At 38.5% G+C, this 20833-nt stretch overlaps 1 protein-coding gene across 4 annotated transcripts in view; it reads left to right on the top strand.

The window, feature by feature from the left end:
- Positions 1-20833, top strand: part of triob (trio Rho guanine nucleotide exchange factor b) — a 120317-nt gene that overhangs the window by 7595 nt on the left and 91889 nt on the right. For all 4 annotated transcript variants that reach the window (XR_013295225.1, XR_013295224.1, XM_077574793.1 and 1 more), the window contains exon 2: positions 5365-5418. Coding sequence is in view for 2 of the 4 variants with exons in the window: in XM_077574793.1 (XP_077430919.1) it covers positions 5365-5418 (54 nt within the window). In the remaining 2 variants the exon portion in view is untranslated. The remainder of the gene's footprint in view (positions 1-5364; positions 5419-20833) is intronic.

The raw sequence follows: 20833 nt of genomic DNA, 5'->3' as shown, positions 1-20833 counted from the left end.
TAATTTATACATGGTAGCTTAAGGATTTCCTGTGCATCTCTCACTGTATTTAGTGCAGCTTTTTATGTTAATTTCTTTATGGGGGAGAACAAAAGAGGAACGACCAATCGAGTAGTAGACTTAAGCATAGTGAATATAGGGAAGGACAGAAAGGATAGACATACTTGAAGGGATAAACAAGCCTTCAGCCATCAAATTACAGAGTTTAAGTTTGGATGGACCACGCCTTTCTAAAGCTGACTTCTTTACTCTCCATGAGGCTCAACTCTTTTTGGTTATATCAAGGGGCAGCCTAATTGGCAGTTGGTCAGAGCTGAAGACCAAAAGCGCAGATCAACATTGGCTATGTTGCAAAATAGCTGACCCCTATGTATACGTCGGCTCTCTTACAACCCAAGAAGAAAGGTTTCGAGGACGGCAGACTCGCTTTATTTTTATCTTTTTTTTAATTGTGTGTATTCACCACAATGTCTTGTGTAGCCGTCTCTGAATTACTAACCAGGACAAATATAAAAACACCACAACAGTCTGCTGAAGAAGTTATTTTGGATTTATAGATTTTCAAGTGCGTGATTTTCATTCATGGTCAGTGCACAAAATTGATTTAAAAAAAAGGTAGATTAAACATTGCCATATTTTTTTTTCCACAGAAACCTTCCAATATAAAATCTGAAATGATAACAAAATGTAATAAGATTTTTGTAGACAAATTCAATTAATCGATGACATCATTGATATTTTTTTTTGCACATCCTATTTTGTGCCATGGACAGACTTGAAAAAGAAACAAATAAAAATAAATGATTAAAAATACAACTCACCGTCATGCTAACTGTCGTTGTTGTATTAGTGGGAACTCTAAGTGTGCATGTGTTTTTCTTCTTTTTGTTTTTTTCAGGCGAGTCTCATTGTGCGCTCCATAGCATGTGGTGTTTTGCAAGACCTGGCATCCGTAACCAGGCTCAAAAAAAAAAAAGCATTACTCTTTCACTTGTACTGTTACTGTGTTTGAGGAAAGACAAAGATTCGCGGCTGCGCTTGTGTTCCTGCAGTTATGTCGACTCATTTACTTGACCAACTGGTTGAATCCATAAAATGCCATGGATTTTCCCTTAAAAGCTTTATAAATTTTTTATTTATGGTATAAAAACAGAGTCTCTGTCATTGCTTTTGGCGACCTACCATTTTGTCTTTAAATTAATCGGTCATACATGACCATCAGCTATTAGCAGCATTAAGCTAAAAGTGTTGCGGATCCGATATTTATTTAGATGAAGCAGTTGTTCCAGAAAGCCTCCTACAGTCCAGAACCACATTGAGATGCTTTTTTTTTTTACTTGACGTTTATCATACTATACTGTTTATCTGTTTCAACTAGTGTTGATCAATATCAGCAGACTCCACCTCACCAAATTATTGATTAGTTGAAAATATTATGTACATACATGCATCCATTTGAGAGGCCATCCAATTTCTATGGTTTTCAGTCAAAAGAAATTGCTGACATATTTGTGGCAATGTATTTATGTAAATTCGTCATTTGGCAGAAGATATTTGAAATTTTGATTTACATGAATAGTAACAGGATGTTCCCACTTTACTTGAAAAAACAAACACATTTGAATGCTGCCAATCACTCTGAAATACTGAATAAATTGATTAAATTAGCCACATGCTAAATCTGCTTTTGTGTTTGGCTAATGCCTATAGTGCTATACACAATCCTGTAAGCACTATTATAATAAATATGAAGCTGGCATCTACTGTACGATAAAATTAAGGAATATATGTATTGAATATGGATATAAGATTCTGATTGCTGAGTGTAGCAGGATAGCCTCATTACCTCACTTAGACAGTGGACACTCAAGCACAGAGGTATAAATCACTACATCCCACCCACGTAGCCTTGGGAACTAGAAGTAAGGTCAAGAGGGATAGAGGGATGATGCCTGAGTGAGGCACGGGTGGAAGGAGGATGTGGTGGGGGTCATAAAAATAGGATGCGGGCTGGTCTGTGTGTCTCCTGCAAATCCCCCATGTGATAAGAGACATACTGTATGTGTGTGTGTGTGTGTATGTATATATATATATATATATATATATATATATATATATATATATATATATATATATATATATATATATATATATATATATATATATATATATATATATATATATATATATATATTAGGGGTGTTAAAAAATCGATTTGACAATATTTCGCGATATTACATCAACAAAACGTCTTACTTAGGGTTAGGATTCACACATTAAGCATGGAAGAAAGTTATATTAATGGAACATTAAGCCTTAATATTTTATTTCAGTGCTGTTCAAACGTGAAACAGACTGCAACCTGTTTGCTAAATGCAGTGGCTCAGTTGTAGGCTTGAATTTTCAGATAAATAAATACATTTTCATCCAAATCTTACAGTGTACATGTTTACTGATTAGTATTTTCAAAATGTGAGTAAAAAAAAAAAAAAATCATAATAATCAGTTTATAGATTCGGATCGGGATTAACTGGTATCGAATCGTGACCTATGAATCGTGATACGAATCGGATCACCAGGTACTAGGCTATTCACACCCCTAATATATATATATATATATATATATATATATAATTGTGTATTTCCATGCAGTACGTGTGTGAGCTTGCGCCGCTGCAGATTACTTGCCCTCTCAGCAGCTGTGCATGGTCTGTCCAACACAAACCGTGCTCTCTCTCCCAGTCAAGTGTGCACACAACATTCCCCTTTGCTTTGAAGACAGCAGCAGGCTTTGATCCGTGTCGCGTGAACACTGCCAGCCCACTGCTCCTCCGGTTTAGAGAGGCTAAACTGCTGCTCGGCCTCCCCGGCATCGGATTGAGGATCAAACTTGGCATCCTACCATTTAAGGCTTGCAGAATTACTGACATAGATTACATGCGTATAGCAATTGCCTACAAAGTAATGCATGTTTGAGCATCATAAACGTCTTTATGACTTTTGAGCCAAGCAAGATTGCCGTTTATCGCTTCCCGGCTTTAATTTCCACACATCTTGCAAAGAAATAAGTTCTGTATATCTTCTCATTGGACCAGGCGCTCTACCTACCTATACCACACTGTTTAAAATGAAACATACAGGAAGTGACCAGGTGCTTCCTGTAATCCTAAAGCATATGCCGTGCTGTTCTTTTTCGAGAGACAGCTGGGCGAAGCTGAGGCAAAGGAGACCTAAGCTGACCCTCGTCCCTGGCTTTCTCTCGCTGTTATCTTGTGTCCTACTGATGTGACCCAGAAACAGGGTTTGTCAGTCTGTAGCATGATCAAAGTTATGTTTTGTCCAAGTAAAACATATCTTCACTGGTTCAGTTGATACCTAATTTAAGGTTACGTAAATACAGTATAGTTGGCGTGGATCAGTTATTATGTTTTATTATGCATTTCATGTCCCATATTTAGATGGTGCAATTTTAAAACATCAGGGGGAAAAAAAATGCTCATTCACAAGTTTGTTTGTCTTTTCTAAACATTGAAACGGTATCCGCTACAGAATTGAATGAGTGTGTCTGTATACAAGTGAGTCAGAGAGGAAAGTGCATTCACACTTGTAATTTAATTTCTGAGCTACTGTATGTGAGTCACCGGGGAATGAGTAATGCCAAACTTCACATTTCAAATCAATACCAATAATGATACCATTTGCCTCATGGCGTAGTGCAGACAACTTGAATTTACACATGCAATTCAAAAAATATCAATGTGACAATTTCCCCTCAAAAATGTTTTCTTGTTTGTTCAGAGAATGAATTATTTTCAAGCCAGGTGTCTTAACTCATTCACTGCCATTGACGACTATAGACGTCATAAATTAATTTTAACGATTTCTTTTAGTTTAACATTTTTTTCCACTTTTGGGTGGTTATGCGATTAATTACGATAGTCATGCGATTAATTACGATAAAAAAAATTAATCACCTGACCCCTAATTTTTAATAATCTTTTCTTTAAATAAATAAATAAATAATAATAATTGTGATATTTTCTCTCTCCAATTTTTAATAATCTTTTTTTGTGTTTTTTTTAAAGAAAAAATTACAAAAAATTAGGGATGTCAGGCGATTACCATTTTTAATCGAAATTAATCGCATGACTTAACTAGTTAACTCGCGATTAATCAAAAATGTTATATCTGTTCTAATACAATAAAAAAAAATCTAGGTTTTCATACTCTTGTTAACAAAAGTGGGGAAAATGTTAAACTAATAGAAATAGTTCAAATGAATTTTTGACGTCTATAGCCGTCAATGGCAGTGAATTAATGAACCAACCATCTAATCATCAATGATCAAGAATTACAGCGCAGTTAACTATCCACTTAATCCCAACTGGTTTTGGGGTGAGAGGAATTTGGTGGGGTTTGGGAGAGGGTGGGAGGAGTGGGGGGATGGCATACCAGTACCACCCCCGGGATTGTTGTCAATTTATACAAGCAACCACTTTGAACGCGAGAGCTACTTCTTCGGTACTGTTTAATGCGAAAGGCTACCAATTTGATATGCACTACTGAAATAACTAATTTCCTCAGGTTACCTTTTAATCTTTATACAATTCTTAATATGTCATATTATTATGTTATTTTCATAATTAAAATTTTCAATAATTCAAATCAAATCATTAATCAAATTAAGTATACAACAGATAAATATCAACAGGCCCGCGGGCTACTCATGTAGTTCTTGGGGGCTACTGTGTCCCTGCTACATTGGTGACCCATGATTTAGGTTATTATTGTGAATGTTACAATGCTGGCAACCCTCCACCAACGGGGAGAGATTTGTCTCAAAATTATTCACAGAAAAATATCCAACTGTACAATAATATACATGCTTTATACATGTATATTTTAATGTTGTGTTTGCATTTATCATGACTTATCGTTTGTAAATATTCAATTCTGCTTGTGAATTCTTGATTGTGTGTTTGTGGATCCGCAGAAATGCACACAAGTTTCAAGCTATTCACACACGCGGATCCCATTCACGTGTGGAAAGTCCCTCCTCCGTCCACTAGGAGGCAGTGTCACTGCCTCCATTGAACGTGCTGGAGTCATCTCCTGTTTTTTGTTTAGAAATTATAAGTTGCAAAACAGAAAACTAGCCTTTATCTAATCGCCTATTATTTGTTTATGTAAAACAAGTCAAGAAACATACAACCATAATATGGTTCCCTTGAAATTGCTTTGACTTTTTCTTGTGCTGTTACTTCTTCTTCTTCTATGCCGCTGAAACAGCAGCTAAAAAGGATATGTTTTGTTGTATTAACGTTCTTCAAACAACACGTTTTGATTTGTCTTCTGTCTTTCTAGATTTCTCACTTCCAAAATGTGATTCTAAACTGGATGGACCTGGTCAGACCTCAGGTAGGATTCACTGGTTGTTTCACAGTCTTTCACGGGCAGTGCAAACAGAGGCAGCAGATTTCCTATCTCGCAGACCATCAGTTGTATGTGTTGTCTTTAGCCCAGTGAGGGCCATGTGGTTTACACAGTTTTGTCCTGATGTTTCCAATTGGGTCATCCAGGGATAAACATTTCACAACCCTGTTTTTCAACTGACAGTCTGGCCGATTATTCCCAGTTGCCAGAATCTGAAAGGGGTGTTAATAGGAAGTGATTGGACGCGCCAGACAAATCCTGTGCTCAAAATTTGCCCAAACCAGCTCAGATTTCACCCTTGCAAGATTCAATGAAAAATATGTTTATTTTTGTATTTAAATTTGAATCACGCTTTCATGAGCTTTTCACAGGAAATTTTAGGTAATGAGATTGCAGTAGAGTAGACAAAATTAAGTGTTAAGTCGGTACCTTTATATGGGGACACTGTTAGATACAATTGATGGTTGTTTGTCTCTGCGTGCCCTGCGATTGGCTGGCAACTAGTTCAGGGTGTACCCCGCCTACTGCCCGAAGCCAGCTGGGATAGGCTCCAGAACCCCCCGCGACCCTTGTGAAGACAAGCGGTTAAGAAAATGGATGGATAATTGATAACTGAATTTCAGCTCATATCTTTCTGAATGGAGTTTGGATGTTCTCGCTCTGTTTATGCAGATACCAGGAAAAGCGGTATTTCAGATTTCATGGCTATTTGAAGTAAAAAAATAAATAAATAATGCTTTGGACAACATAGTTAAAAATTCACTTGTCACTACTTTATATCAACTACCAAGGTCTAGTTATAGGTAAGCAACAGTTTCCTTTCAAATTGTGAGAACTGTATCCACACTGACATTGTTGACATTTGTAGTTTTTGTATTTGTATTTTACACCAGAATACAGTAAATATACTGCATTATAAACATAGCAATTTACTGCTTTGCGTCAGTCACTTTTAAATCTTGACTACTTTAATTGCTTGCCATCTATCCGGGGATTATTTGATCTCAATCTCAAACTCAGTTCACTATGATTTTCCCTTCTCTGTATATAGTAGCTAGGTGCTTTTAGCTAGGAGTGTGATAGTATGGCAAATATTTTCAGTGCAGTAAGGGAACAAAATGCAAAAAAATTAAAATAAAAAAAGCGATCTTTTGTGTAAACAAGAACGGAATTTAATTTAAAAAAACATTTTAAACAAATGGCAGACTGCAAGCAACAAATTCTCCAATAAAAAGATTCTCTGCTGTTTTTTACCCTTCTTGTTTCTTTTCGAGGATATGACACAACCTCAACAGGATGCATCCTCTTTTCCGGTGAAATCCCGGCTTGTTTGCCCTTCATGTTTTTCAAAACACTGGTGTTTTCATGATTTTTTTAAGTGTGCTTAAGGCACTGACTGAGAGTCTTTAAACACAGGAAAGCACTGTGCTTATGTGAGCTTGTTATTACGGACAGCATGTCCTGTTGGACTGTTGAAAGTAACAGCATTGAACTTTGAACATACATTGAACTTCATTTCAAGACTCTTCACTGCTGTTCTTTCTGTGTGATCACAAACCAGAAACAAGACATTGTCATCCATTGTTTGAGCTGTTATTGTTTTTGTTTTTTTTTCAGCAACAGTAAGAAATGCCTTGGGTTAAATGTCTGTTTCCTGTTGGTGCTGCACATCATTAAAAGTGTTACATAAATAATGCATGTACTGACAACTTCATTCGCCTTTTTAAAGATGTTTTGGTCCAGCGGGGTTGAGATATTTAATTATAATCACCAGCAGCTACAAAAATGTAGTTTCACAATTTCAGACATCATAAATAAGGCACTTTTAAGCTTAATAATACAATCACAGGCCTCATGATCAGATTCTCTTAATTCAATTCAAGAGTTTTATCAAGATGAGCATGATTGGTTTCTATTGACACTGAAAGAAGTATGGATTTGACAGTTTGATCATAATTCGGGTTGTGATTTGAAGTGGTTTACAACTTTACTGCTTTGGGCTGGGATGTGTATGTAATTTTATTTATTACCTTTTTTGGCATCAAACATAGGAAAACAGATCTGTGAGAAACTATTTTTTAATTTTGAACTTGTGAATAAACAGGTGTATATACTGTTGGTGAAAGTTTTCTTTCTAATGCATAACTAGTAAGGGTGGGAATCTTTGAATGTCTGACGATTCGATTCGATTCCGATTTTTGGGTCTGCGATTCGATTCAGAATTCGATTTTCGGTTCAGAATGCTTTTTGATTCAAAATGATTTGATTGACAATGATTTTTGATTCAATCTATAGACGAGCAAGGAATTGTAATGATCTACTCCAGTCGGACTCGCTAATGCTAATTAGCGCGCTACTCGCGGCACTTTTATCACTCAAAAGAACGGCTCCACTTGACTTTTTCCTTCTACTCTCTAATGTGGCTACAATTTAACAGTGTATCAGACCGCGTGGAACCACACTGCCCCTAAGTGGCCAAATTAGGTACAACATGAACAGCGCTCCACATAAAGGCACACACAGACAAAGGCAAGACAGTATAAAATAATTTAAATAAAATCGATTTGGGGACGTTTAAAATCGATTCTGAATCGTACTAAATGAGAATCGTGATTCTTATGAGAATCAATTTTTTGGCACACTCCTAATAACCAGTGCACATAAACTTGTTTTCTATTAACTATTCCATATTTAATCTACAGATCTTGAGTTTTTTTTGTATGTTTGTACGTTTAAAGTTTAAATTCACTGGTTGATGGTTGCATGATGGACTTTTTCGGTGGTGATGCTTGCACACGCACGCTGTAGAGAGTCGAGACAAGTGTCCCAGAAACACTGTTGGCCAACATATGGATTTACAGACTAAGCGTGCTCAGAGTAAATATTTGGACACTCCCCCAGATATGGTTTGGCTCTCAGGCCCAGATAATCTGTAACAGTAGCCAAATGCCTGTTCGCTTAGGATGATTCTTGCTTGTATTATCCTATTTAGCATATTTGATTTTTCTTCCATTCTGTGGATGTGAAAAGTCAGAGGTATCCTTCTCACCCGCTTCCCTTCCTTCCTCCTCCATGTGGTTCTGTTCAGTTTAATTCCGCTCAGTGGTGAACTTCAGCTGCGTTTCTCATCTGTGCCCACGTCACTCTGCGGTTCCTTTTGAATTTGGGCTTTGAATACTAAACATGTGCACAGCAGGCAGACAAACAAGTTGGCATAACCACTCATACTGTACACAAGTATCCTTTTTAAGCAGTACAGGAAGTGGTCTTTTGTGAAGTTTTTGTTGTTGTGTTCTTCCAGTAGAGGTCATCTTGGGATACTGAAGTCGGTATCTGTGTATGCTTGCTTACATGTTGTTTTTATTCTGAACCAACATTTTTTTTTCTCAAATGGAAGAAATGGAGCAACACATTGCTTCTGCAAGTGAGGGGGAAAAAGTTACATTGTCTTGTTTGTTTGTTTTTTAGAGCTCTGTGTGATTTAGGATTGTTAAGTTTATATGAAAATATATTTCACGAGGAGTTTGTTCATATTGTATATCAGAATTAGGACAATTTCAATTATGTTACAATGCTAGCTCTTTCAGTATCATTATTCATTACTAAATGTAAATGTGAACATTGATCTAGTGGGCTTGGCTTTACGCAGGTTGACCAAAGGCCTCCTTTTGGGAGGAGAGTTTACTTTTTTCTATCCTGTCCGGGCGTCCACTGTCCGGGGTTTTTCATACATTGATGAAAATGTCCGCTTTTCATTGCGCAATAGGAGGTGCGGAGCGCACCGCGACTGGTATAAAACAATCTCGAGTGTCCTCTTTCTTGGCAATGAAAATTTGGTCGCCCTGCTTTACATCAAACGTTATATGACGTCATCTCATTAGAATCTTTTAATTAATGTTTAACCATATTTTAATGTGGTTGATTAATGGTTTAATTGGGGTTTTTGTTATGTATGGAAAATGTTACAGTTTCATTTCAGTATCCCACTGCATGTGCTAGCTTCACTTGCCAGGGTAAACTCATACAGGGGGTCTTCTGTTTACTAGTGTTAATTTTATCAGCCATTTAAAAATGTTGTCTCAGTTTTAGTCAGTCAATCACGCTTGTCAGTTTTGAAAACAGTTAGTCAACTTCCATCCGTTTTTATTTAGTCAACTTTTAGTCGACTATAATTCGAGTATTTTAGCTTTTAGTTTAGTCCAAGAAAACACAATTGTATTCATTTGGTTTTCACTCAACAAAATCTGTCAACGTTTTAGTCAGGACAATCATTTAGTCAGCAGATAATGTTGAACAATGATTTCACATCAAATATTCTTCCTTTTTTGATGAAAAACAACTTGACACACAATTACAGTATATCAAAAAGTGGCTATTATGACTTCATGCTACAAGCTAGTAAGTTAGCCAGCATTAGTTAGCGGTCGTATTAATATTATTGTTGTAACGTTATAGCCGTTGGATTAATTTTATGTTATAACTATAATTTACTTTTTTTTAACCTTTCACCGTAAATCAACCTCCTGTATGTCCCATGTGTTTGTGCATGTTGCAATCGCTAGCTGCATATTCGAAAGGGTGTCTGTCACTGTGTCACATGACAGTGTCACAGTGTCAGATTAGCAGAGACAAGATTTTACAAAATCAAATAATTGTTGTCTCATTTTTGTTCATGAACTAAAATGTCCATAGATTTTAGTCCAGTTTTTATTAAGTGAAGTATATTTTCGTCTCGTCTTCATTAGTTGACAAAAATGCATACTGATTTAGTCCCAGTTATTGTTTATTAGTGAGGGTTTTAGTCTAGTCTAGTCTAGTTTAGTTGTAGTCCGGTGAAAAATGTGTGTTGACGAAATTATTTTTGTTTAGTTTTGGTTCGAAATTAACACTACTACGAAGGTCTGACATAAAATGTTCCAAGGGGCATACAATGAACCCGCCATAAGTAGTATTAGTGTTAGTCACACGACACAAAAAGTCATTTTACTTCAGTCTGTCATATTGCTGGTGTGCCATAGCACAGTCTGCATTAACGTAAAGTGGACCCCAGCAAACTCAAGGTTCGGCACCCACGGATTCGCAAACTCGCTCATTTATTATCAATTTAAAAAATATATATATTTTAAAATATTTTGCTTGGATAGAAATTGCTTTCTACGGAATGTTATATATATATATATATATATATATATATATATATATATATATATATATATATATATATATATATATTTGTATTTTATTGCAACATTAAACGAAACAGCTCTTATATATTCAATAAACTATTACAGATGTTACATTGTCAAGTATTATGTAACATTTGGTTGTGTGTACGAGGGTGGAGGGCTTTATAAGGCACATGACCAAGCATCAAGCCTGAGGCAGACAACATAATTTACACAAAAACAAACAGACAAACCACAAACAGATACAAAGTTCTCAACACACACACACACACACACACACACACACACAATAAATACATATACCATGCTGCATGCTAATTGGGTCCATCTGCTCTGAATCGCATTTCCCCTGAAGTAAAGTATTCTTTTGCCCTACCAAGAGCATCACCATAGTACTCCTCATCATCATTGCGAAGCCAACATTGATCTCATTTAAATTATTGCGCATTATCAGTCCGCTGTTATTACTGTCGGACACATTTTAAATTCCTACCATCCTCTTTTTTCTTTTCACTCCACCTCCCCCCCTCCACCCAGAAGCGTTTCTGTTTCCCACATTGTCATCTTTGTCCTCCGCCGCTGCCTCCAACCTGCTCTTTTCCTGGAAAGCATTGATGCATAGAGAAGCAAGGGTTCCGCCACATCCCCCAGCCCAATCACTAGTGGCCTCTCACCTACTGTCCGCCAATTGCATCTGGGAGATGGCAAATGGAGGATGGGCTAAGTATAAAGGGTGGGGCGGGTGGGGGAAGTTGTATGCATGCTGTTTGCTCTTTGATGTGAGGGATATTGAATAAGGATGCTTGGATGCATGGCTGCAGGAACACTGGAATGTCGCTGGATCTTCTCGGATTTATTCACAGTTCACATTTGCTTCTTTTTGCACTTATAGGACAGAGGGCGAGAGTGCATGATGCTGAAATTTGCGGCAGTGCATTGTTATGGACACTACTTGGTTTCCCCCTAAAAAAATTCCCAGCTGCGTTTAATGCAGCACCTTTATGTGGTGACTGAGGAAAAAAGGGATTTGGTTTACAAAGGGGATTCTCTGTTTTTGTTTTTGCTCGACAGTAGGACGATATGATGGAAAATAAATCAGTGGATTGTAGCTGGCATACCTATAATGCAGTGCTTGAGTAGTTTCTTACATGTGGGTGTAACCTAGCCAGCATTTCTTTGCTGCTGCTTTTGTTTGTCGTCTCTGTTAAGAAGTGGAGATGACCAGCAGGTGACGTCCATTTATATCATCTCTGCAGCTTCTTGTAAGTATCATAGAAAGCTCTGGTTTTTATCATACTTGGATTTCACTTTGATTTGCTGTTCTCAAAGACAAATCCATCTTTCTTGCCACTGCAGTATCCATATGACAGAGCTTCTTGAAATCCTGAAGTTTAGATCTGACACGTTGATGGTAGGCCTGCTGGGTCCAGATGTGTTATATGTGTGTATTTTGCAATCTCAATACAAAAGCTACTCAGATTCACCTCACCTAAAAATCCCTGAAATTCAAATGACTGGAGGCTGGTGATGACCTTGTAGGAAATTGAAACTGTTTTGGTGACTTATGGTACATACATGAGCAGGAACAATTGGAGGGATCTCGGTGGGGTACAATCGATTTCCCTCCTCCAACACACCTGAATCAAATGATCAGGATCATTATCAGGTTTCTGAAGAGTTTTGCTTTTCATTTGCTTCATTGTTCCTGATACAAAACTGTTTAAAACAGATCTTTCCCCCAATTTTAGCTTGCATCACTGTCCACAAAAATAACAATCATTGTTTTCTTCATATAACATGAAAACATGTTTTCTCTTGAAAAAATATTCCCCTTTAGACAAAGCATGTATGTAAACTCCGGGTTCACCTAGAATCTTGCAGAGTGCTCCTTTCAGAAAAAGACGTCTTTTCCGCAGCTTCACATCCGATACGCACCGCATACACACCGCACTGCAGCTGGTGCGAATTGATACGCAGACTCAAATGCTTTCTATTCCTTGCGGCGTACGTACGGATGTCATTCTGCATTCAGTGTGAATTGGGCGTTACGAAGCTGTGCCAGTGAAACAACGTGATTGGGCTGGTTCAGTGGTTCTGCTGTGACAACACAGGTGATTGGCTGTCTCCACTTCACACACAACGTGGTTGTTTGGTTGGAGCCCAAAGGCTCCTCAGTCCTGTTACTAGGTCTCTTCTAGCCTCATGATCCACAAGTGAGTGACGGCGAACTAACTTTACATGCGGTATGTGTGGCCTGCCCAAGTATTAACAGGGTGTGGGAAACACTGGTGTGTATGCATGGAGATATTCCATCCGCCAGACCTGTTTGCTTTAGCCAGTTGTTTTCAGAGCTGTAGTAACGCTCCAGAGCCATTGCATCCACTGACCGCCTCCTGGTTGGAGACGAGCCACGGAGCCATGGCCTGTGGTTCCCTGTCTGCTGGGTCTTTACTCAGCGGGACAGCGGCCTTTGTGGAGGACAAGTCTAGTGAGAATCTATTCACAGCGGAATAGAGGCAGACAGAAGGGAAGCATACAGTAGATGCTGCTTTGGTAATGGTGGGGCTGAGAAAAGAGGAAAAATAAGCCAACAGAAAATTAGCAACAGAGGGTGAGATTGGAAAACAAAGCACCACACACTGTTTTTAATGTACAGAACTGGCAAGGTTTTAAAAGATGCATGCATACACACAAACAATTGGGTTCAGTCATAATGTTTTTGGCCTATTTCTGTTTGTTGGAACATAGACCACAGGGACAAGGCAGACATTTTTTGCTAAATGTCTCAGAAGAAGGTAAACAGTTTGCGCTTGTGATTAATTTTTGCTACCATTTGTATTCCACTGACTTAAATAAGTAAGAATGTACAATCTTGTTGCCTCTTGGTAAATGTTTCTTCTCAGTTGCAAAAATACCAACTTTGGATGCGTAGTTGCGTACCTAGCGGTTCTTGTGGCTCTCCCAATCTCCATTGCCCTTTAAATTCAGTTGCAAGGGGGCAAAAGAAGAAGGAAGAAGGCATTCACCCGTGTCACTCTGGGAATTCTGTGGGGTATGTTATGGGAGTATGAGGTACTGGACAGAGTTTGCATGTTGTCCCCGTGCTTGCGTGGGTTTTCTCCGGGTACTCCGGTTTCCTCCCACATTCCAAAGACATGCATGCAGGTTAATTGAACACTCCAAATTGTCCATAGGTGTGATTGTGAGTATGGTTGTTCGTCTCTGTGTGCCCTGCTATTGGCTGGCAACCAGTTCAGGGTGTACCCCGCCTACTGCCTGAAGCCAGCTGGGATAGGCTCCAGCGCCCCCCGCGACCCTTGTGAGGAAAAGCGGTTAAGAAAATGGTTGGATGGATGGATGGATGGAGGTACTGGTCAGCCAACTATGGATTGTTTGGTCCCTGTAATGACTAATTCCAGTTTGGTCCGCATTGCCGGCAGTAAATTGGATTTGTTTCCAGTGAGGGTTAGACTCTGCCAAGGCGGGCCTTTGTCATCGGGTCTATTCATAACTTTTATGGACAGAATTTTTAGGCACAGGCGAGATTGCATCTCTATTTTTTGCCCATGTGGTTCTGTGCCTTCATCAAGCCGCAATCTTCAACTGTCATTGAAGGCATTCACAGCTGAGTTTAAAATTTTTGGGATGAGACCATGATCCTCCGTTGGAAAAGGGTGAAGTGCCCTCTCCATATCGAGGAATGAGATCCTGCCCCAAGTGGTGGCGTTTAAGTGTCTTGTGGTCTTGTTCATGAGTGAGGAAAGAATGGAATGGGAGATCAACAGGAGGATCTGTAGTGATGATGGAGCTGATCCTTAGGGCTCAGCTCTTGATTTACTGGTCGATCTACGTTCTTACCCTTACTTGTGTGAGCAGTGGGTTGTGACCAAAAAAAAACAAGATCACAGATACAAGCAGCCGGAATGAGTTTCCTCCGTAGAGTGTACTGTCTGCATTGGCGATAGGGTGAGAAACGTGGTCATCTGGGAAGGGCTCCAGAGTAGAGCTATGTCTCTTCTATATTGCAAGGGGTCAGATGAGGTGGCTTGGGCATCTTGTTAGGACGCCTCCTGGAAATCTCCCTGGTAAGGTGCTTCGGGCACATCCAACTGGTTGGAAGCCACAGGGACGACCCAGGACACGCTGGATAGACTGTCTTCCGGCTGGCCTGGGAACGCCTTATGATCCCCCTGGAATTGCTGGATGAGGTGGCTCGGGAGAGGGAAGTCTGGACTTCTCTGCAAAAGACCTGACCGACTCCGGATAAGTGGAAGAAAATGGATGCATACTGGTGTTATTTCAGTTGACAATTTCCTTCATGTTTTTGCTTTAGATAGTCTGGCAATTAGTGTTTCACTTTCTGCCTCTAAGGAAATCTAGGGAAAAATTCATAGTTCAGAGTCAATCATCAAAGTTACCCATCTCTGTTTCATAAGCTGCATATTAATCAATATTATCGCTCATGTAGTATCCTGTCCCGCGGATGACTGTTCTACTGTAGAATTATAAGACCAGCTCCACATGCAGATCAGGTTGACACTCACGTGTCCATCTCACGAGCAAGTCTTGTGTTTAAGAAAAACACAATAAAAGCACAATTGTGTCCCGCTCCACAGCCATTCTTCCTCCATGTGATTGCGGTTATGTACGGTTCACATTTTTTTGCATAGTGACTAAAGTGTGTGCTTCAGTGATTCTTTGTTGATGTACTGTATTTGTTGACACACATGACCACCTGTGCAAGCAACATCACTGAACTCGATTTTGCATAAGTTTGTGTTAATGATATCATTGTAAGCTCTTCTTGTATTTCACACGGGCTCCACAGGACCATCTTGTATTGTGTGATACTATTATGTAATACTATGGCAAGTTCAATTAATCATTTAACCCTTCATACCAGCCAGAGCATTAGATATGACTGCTGCACAATAATTTAATAAAATACGTAGTTGACTGCCCTCTGTCATAGTTAGTTAGATGTGTAATAATGTTTTGGTTACCCATTAGAATCCCATTAGAATTAGTCTGAGTGTTTAAGAGTGAGGCTTATACTGTTGTCACAATACCAAAATTTTGACTTCGATATTTTCCGCAAAGAAGCTTTCTGTCCATCTCCTCTTCACTTCACTCAACATTCTGTCTCATGTCATCAGTTCACCTCCCATCTGCTCCGAGTAGCTGGTGTGCTGTTATTTCTAACCCATTCTTTAAACTTCCTATTTCCTCCTCTGTGCTCCGAGGCAGCTCTCGCACTGAAGATGTACACATACACAAAAGGACACAAATACACTTCTCTCCCTTGTGCACCCCGTGTGTCAAGTTTTATGTGGTGCACTGTGGCATGTTGGCAGTGTTTTGTTGTGTGGTGGTACAATCGGTGGATTCAGGATAGTTTGGATTGAGGAAGCTGATGAATGGTGTTCCTTGAGCTGTACAAAGTCCACCCCCATGCCGCTTTGTCTACTTCATTGATGTGTTTATGCAACTCAGCTGGCTGCACTGTGTCTATAATGAATTCAATTGGGTTCTTAAATACAGATAGTTGCACATGCATTCAATGCTGAAAAAGACCTTGTCTCTTTTACAGTGTTGATGTGTCCCGCAAGGCACAGTTTTAGGCAGGGGTGCATAAGGGGGCAGGAAGAAATGTGAAGTGCGCATCGAGGATACATATCAAGCTCCAGCATATTTGCTGTTGTTAAGTGTTTTCTTTGTGGGATAGGGGTTATTATTAGCAGGAAGGTTGTTGTCCATGTCACTTCTGACTAAAATAGGCGACCTACGTGAATCGTGCAGATCCAGTAAAAAATATTTTGGGTGGGTTGGGGGTGTATGTAGGTAATCAGAGAGTGTATCAGTGAAGGGTGGGATGGGTACTGAAGGTGGCACTGATTCACGTGAAATTTAAACTGTGTCATGTTTCGCCTCCAAAGCGAGTTTTTCTAGTGCGGGAATAGAAGTGTTGGCAAATTTCCATGGCACACTTGAATGCAGCTGTGTACGCACACCAGCGTAAGGATGTCACCCACTCGTACTGGATATCATTCACTCTATGCTAAAATGCATTTCTGTGTTTGGAAGCAAGCGAGATTGGCCCGCCGACAAGCTAAACTAATGTTGCAGCGAGCATATTTTACAGCATATACACTGGTATAACACACATATTAATATTTAGTGAAGTCGAGAAAGACGGTATTTATTCATTTATTTAAAACAATAACCTATTAGAGTTTTAAAAATAAAATCAAGTATTTAGGTAACATAAAGTCAAGTATTGTTAAACATGACAGTTAAAAATGCACTTCCAAAAAAGCAGCGACGAAACCGGTCGCCATTTTTTGTTAAAGAGGGTTTGTCAGTAACTTGTGAACGTAACTATTAAGGTAACTTTTGATCTGACTTTAATTACTTTTAAACTCAAGTAATCAGTAAAGTAACTGAGTTACTTTTTCAAAATAACTGGCAAAGCTGCCTGTGAGTGAACAACAGCTCTAATTATATTTTTACTATTTTATGTTGTATTCCATTCCTGAGGTTTTGCTATTACTAGCTATAAGCGCGCACTCATCTTTGCAAGCGCAGCTGACACCCCCACAACAACATCCCGCTTGTGTGAGAGATGACAATCCTTCACAGTTATTTATTCCAGTTGGATCAGTTTGAAATGTGACCTACATACTGTACAATGGCCCATAATCTATAATACAAATGTAGACTTCATTTTTAAGAAACTGCGCTAGAGAAGCCTGTCATCTCTAAGTGAGACAAGAGATGACCACAATTAGTCTGAGACACGTTTACCTTTCATCTGCTGTTCAGGATTCAGAGTTATTTGATCTGCTGTTGGAAAGATTAAGGCTATATTTTATTCCTCTGGCCCCTTCGATTTGGATCATTTGGGATAATTTTTTTGTGACTATGAGCATGTGCAGTCTAACCACACTTCTCCATTTGCACAAAACGGTTATTCTCTGCAACGGAAAGGGCCGTCTAACGTTGGATCCAAGTCCTTTTGGTACCACCGTGGGTAGGTGGGCTAAGATATTACAAGACACTGGAGTAGAAATTCATATATATATATATATATATATATATATATACGTCTATTTTGATTTGTGTATTATGTTATCTGTTTTTAACATTTAGGTCCTGATTTAGATCATAAATCGCAGGTGCTACAGTGAATTCTGTGTCCTGTTCACTTTAACAGAGCAGATTGTGCACCCTGCTGGTGGGCATTTGATGTGATTTATAAAAAAACTTATCTTTAACTGAGATTCCAAATAGCGGGCACTAATTTGCTTAATCACTCCATATTTTTTGTTTGATTGTAGACGGCTCATCCTGTGTAACATTGCATTTAAAACCTGGGACAGCACGTCCGAAAAACTGCCTGGGAGAGGCCAAACCAGACAATTATCACAATACACTGAAATGACCCAGACACATTATTCTGAAAAGTTGAAAAGGGTTTTGTCATAGGCGATATGGCATGACTCCTTCTTGTGACTGCCTCCAAATCAGCTATTAGATCATTTCGAAGATGCAAAAGTGCATTGTTGATTATAGAATGTCATAATAGTTTTGGTCTATGACATTTTAAATATGTTTATACTGGCGGAAACCTCGTCCTGGTTTTACACAGTGGTGCTATTTGTACATGTCTTTCAAACGCACCATTTTGATGCAAACTCAATGTCAGGTTTTATAAATCAAATGTCCTATAACAGTACTTATTTATTCTATTTGCATAATACTCGTCACTGAACAAACAAAATTAATGAACTACATAGAAATTTAGTGTGTTCGGCGAACAAGATCCTGGGTGTGCCTGGTTAGTAGATTACATTCCATGAGTTTACAGGCACAATTTAGTTTGCACCCGTTTGTACATGTGCAAACCTTTAATTAATCAAGCCCTTATAGTTTATTATTTCCCCATGACAGATAACAGTTCCAGTCCTCCTTTAAAGAAAATCTGAGAATTAGCTATTTCAGTATTCTCAGTAATCTCAGTTGGAGTTTTATAAAAGTGGGGATTCATTTTGAGTATTAGAAAAAAATGACACAAGAGCCTTTTTTTTAGTATTTTCTTAGTGCTTTAGTGATGTCAAGATAGTATAATAGACAGCTTTGTGTCCGCAGTATGCATGCCCCTTGTGATGCTAAAAATATTGTGGAAGCAGGCTAATAATTTCAGACTTGTTACGGTCCAAATTGAAGCTGAAAGTCTTGACATGTTTGTTCTGAGATAAGTACATAACAGATATATATATACATTAACTGTTTTTGATGTAAGTAGAGAGACCATAAGGAGGATTAGAACCAATTATTATTAAAGCCTATTTCATCCATAAATCCTACAGTAACAACTGCATTTGGCTGGCTTAACTTCTCTCTCGTTTTTTGGAGTAGCTCCTCGGGCACTCGGGGAGGGGATACACTGTTTAATGCAAAGCATTCGTTGTTACTAAATCTTGTCTTGGGGAGGGGTTACTGACATGGGGGGGACAAGGCAAAGAAAAGCCAGTTGTGTCAGCAAAAAGGAGCTGGCAGTGCCTTTGCGTTTCTGCCGCTCAATGGGTGACAGGACGTTGGTCGATATATGGCTCTGCTTTTGTCTGGATGCCTTCTTGCCATGCAACAATGTTACAGTCAGCGAGCAAAAACTGGTTGGATGCTAGTCATGGGAGAACTGAACAGGGTGTAGCATTTGCCTAGGCTGATCACGTTGGGTTTAGGACAATGGCGGTGTTGGACAACCACAGCTGGCAGTACGCCCAAGCAGGGAAAGTACTGATCAGACTTTCAGGTAATGTGGTTCTTATTTTACACTCATTTTGTGTTTATTTGCTTGTTTGCTAAAATAAAGGTATGGTAGTCAGCCTAACATGCAAGACGAATTTTCTCATAGAAGCATATCTAAAACTCAATTTGTGACTTTATGGCTAAAAACTCACTACAGTACATTATTATTTTATGTAGCTATGAGTTATTGTCATACTAGGACTCCATATTTGCTCCAAATTGCTGTCTAAGGTAAACTGTGTTATGATATTGCTTGCAGATAGCTGGTTAAATATGATTGAAAAATGGTGGTACAGTGAATATATTCGTAAATACAGTACATGGCCCTATTACATCTCCTATGCTGCATTATTTAAAGGCACACATACGATTTGTCAGGCCATTGAGCATATGCTTTCCATTAGTAGAAAATAAAATACTGACACAGATGGCCTAAATGATGCATCGGTTGCAAATTCTATTTGGAACTCATTTGGAAAGTGCAGCTTACGAGCATAGCAGCTAACTGCAAGACTCTTAGTGGTTTATTTTTGTCTTAATAAAGATATGAAAGTGACTGACAAGATGATGGAATGAAACACAAAGTTTGCAGTCGGCAAGATCCCTAGACTGTACTCTCTTCTCTATAATAGTATTAATAGAATGTGTTTGGTGCTTTCAAATTTTGTTGCGCAAACTATTACACAAGACCAAGCCGAATCTGAAAGAATACTATTGTGTGAAGCATATCATAACAATTGCCATTAAGGTTGTAGTTCTGTGAATGTGAAATATGGGTCACTGTATATGGAAAAATTATTTTCATATCTACGGATGGTTTAATTAACAGGCATGTTGTATGTAAGATAAACTCACTGTACACAATCAACACCTCGAGACTACAACTGTTTACTCAGTTTACTTCTTACATACATAAACTGCCACACGGATCTTAAAGTACTTACCTAACCAGTTGTTACTTGCTGAATCTGCAGTTTGTAATTACCTTCTAATCGAACGAATGATGTTAAGGCAAGGCAAGTTTATTTGTATAGCACATTTCATGTACAACACAATTCCAAATGCTTTACATAAAACATTAAAAGCATTACAGAAAGAGAAACAAAATATTCATTACATTGCAAAAAATCACAATACAATCATCTAAAATAATTGGATTAAAATTAATGTTAAGATTTCTGCCTCAAAGACTAGTAGTGTGTTATAATGCTGGGCTTGTGGAGTAATGGAATACATGTAATGGTGTTACATAATGAGGATTAGAAATATATTTTTTTTATTTGTAATGGAATCAGGTACAATGTAAAATCTGATTGGTTAAAACAACAACAGCAACAACAAAAGTTTCAACGGTGTGTGTGTGTGTGTGTGTGTTCAACGCCATTACATTTACATGGCAACAC

This window comes from Vanacampus margaritifer, chromosome 9 (genome assembly GCF_051991255.1).
Source record: "Vanacampus margaritifer isolate UIUO_Vmar chromosome 9, RoL_Vmar_1.0, whole genome shotgun sequence".
Classification (NCBI taxonomy): Eukaryota; Metazoa; Chordata; class Actinopteri; order Syngnathiformes; family Syngnathidae; genus Vanacampus; species Vanacampus margaritifer.
This window is presented reverse-complemented; position numbering and strand designations above follow the sequence as displayed.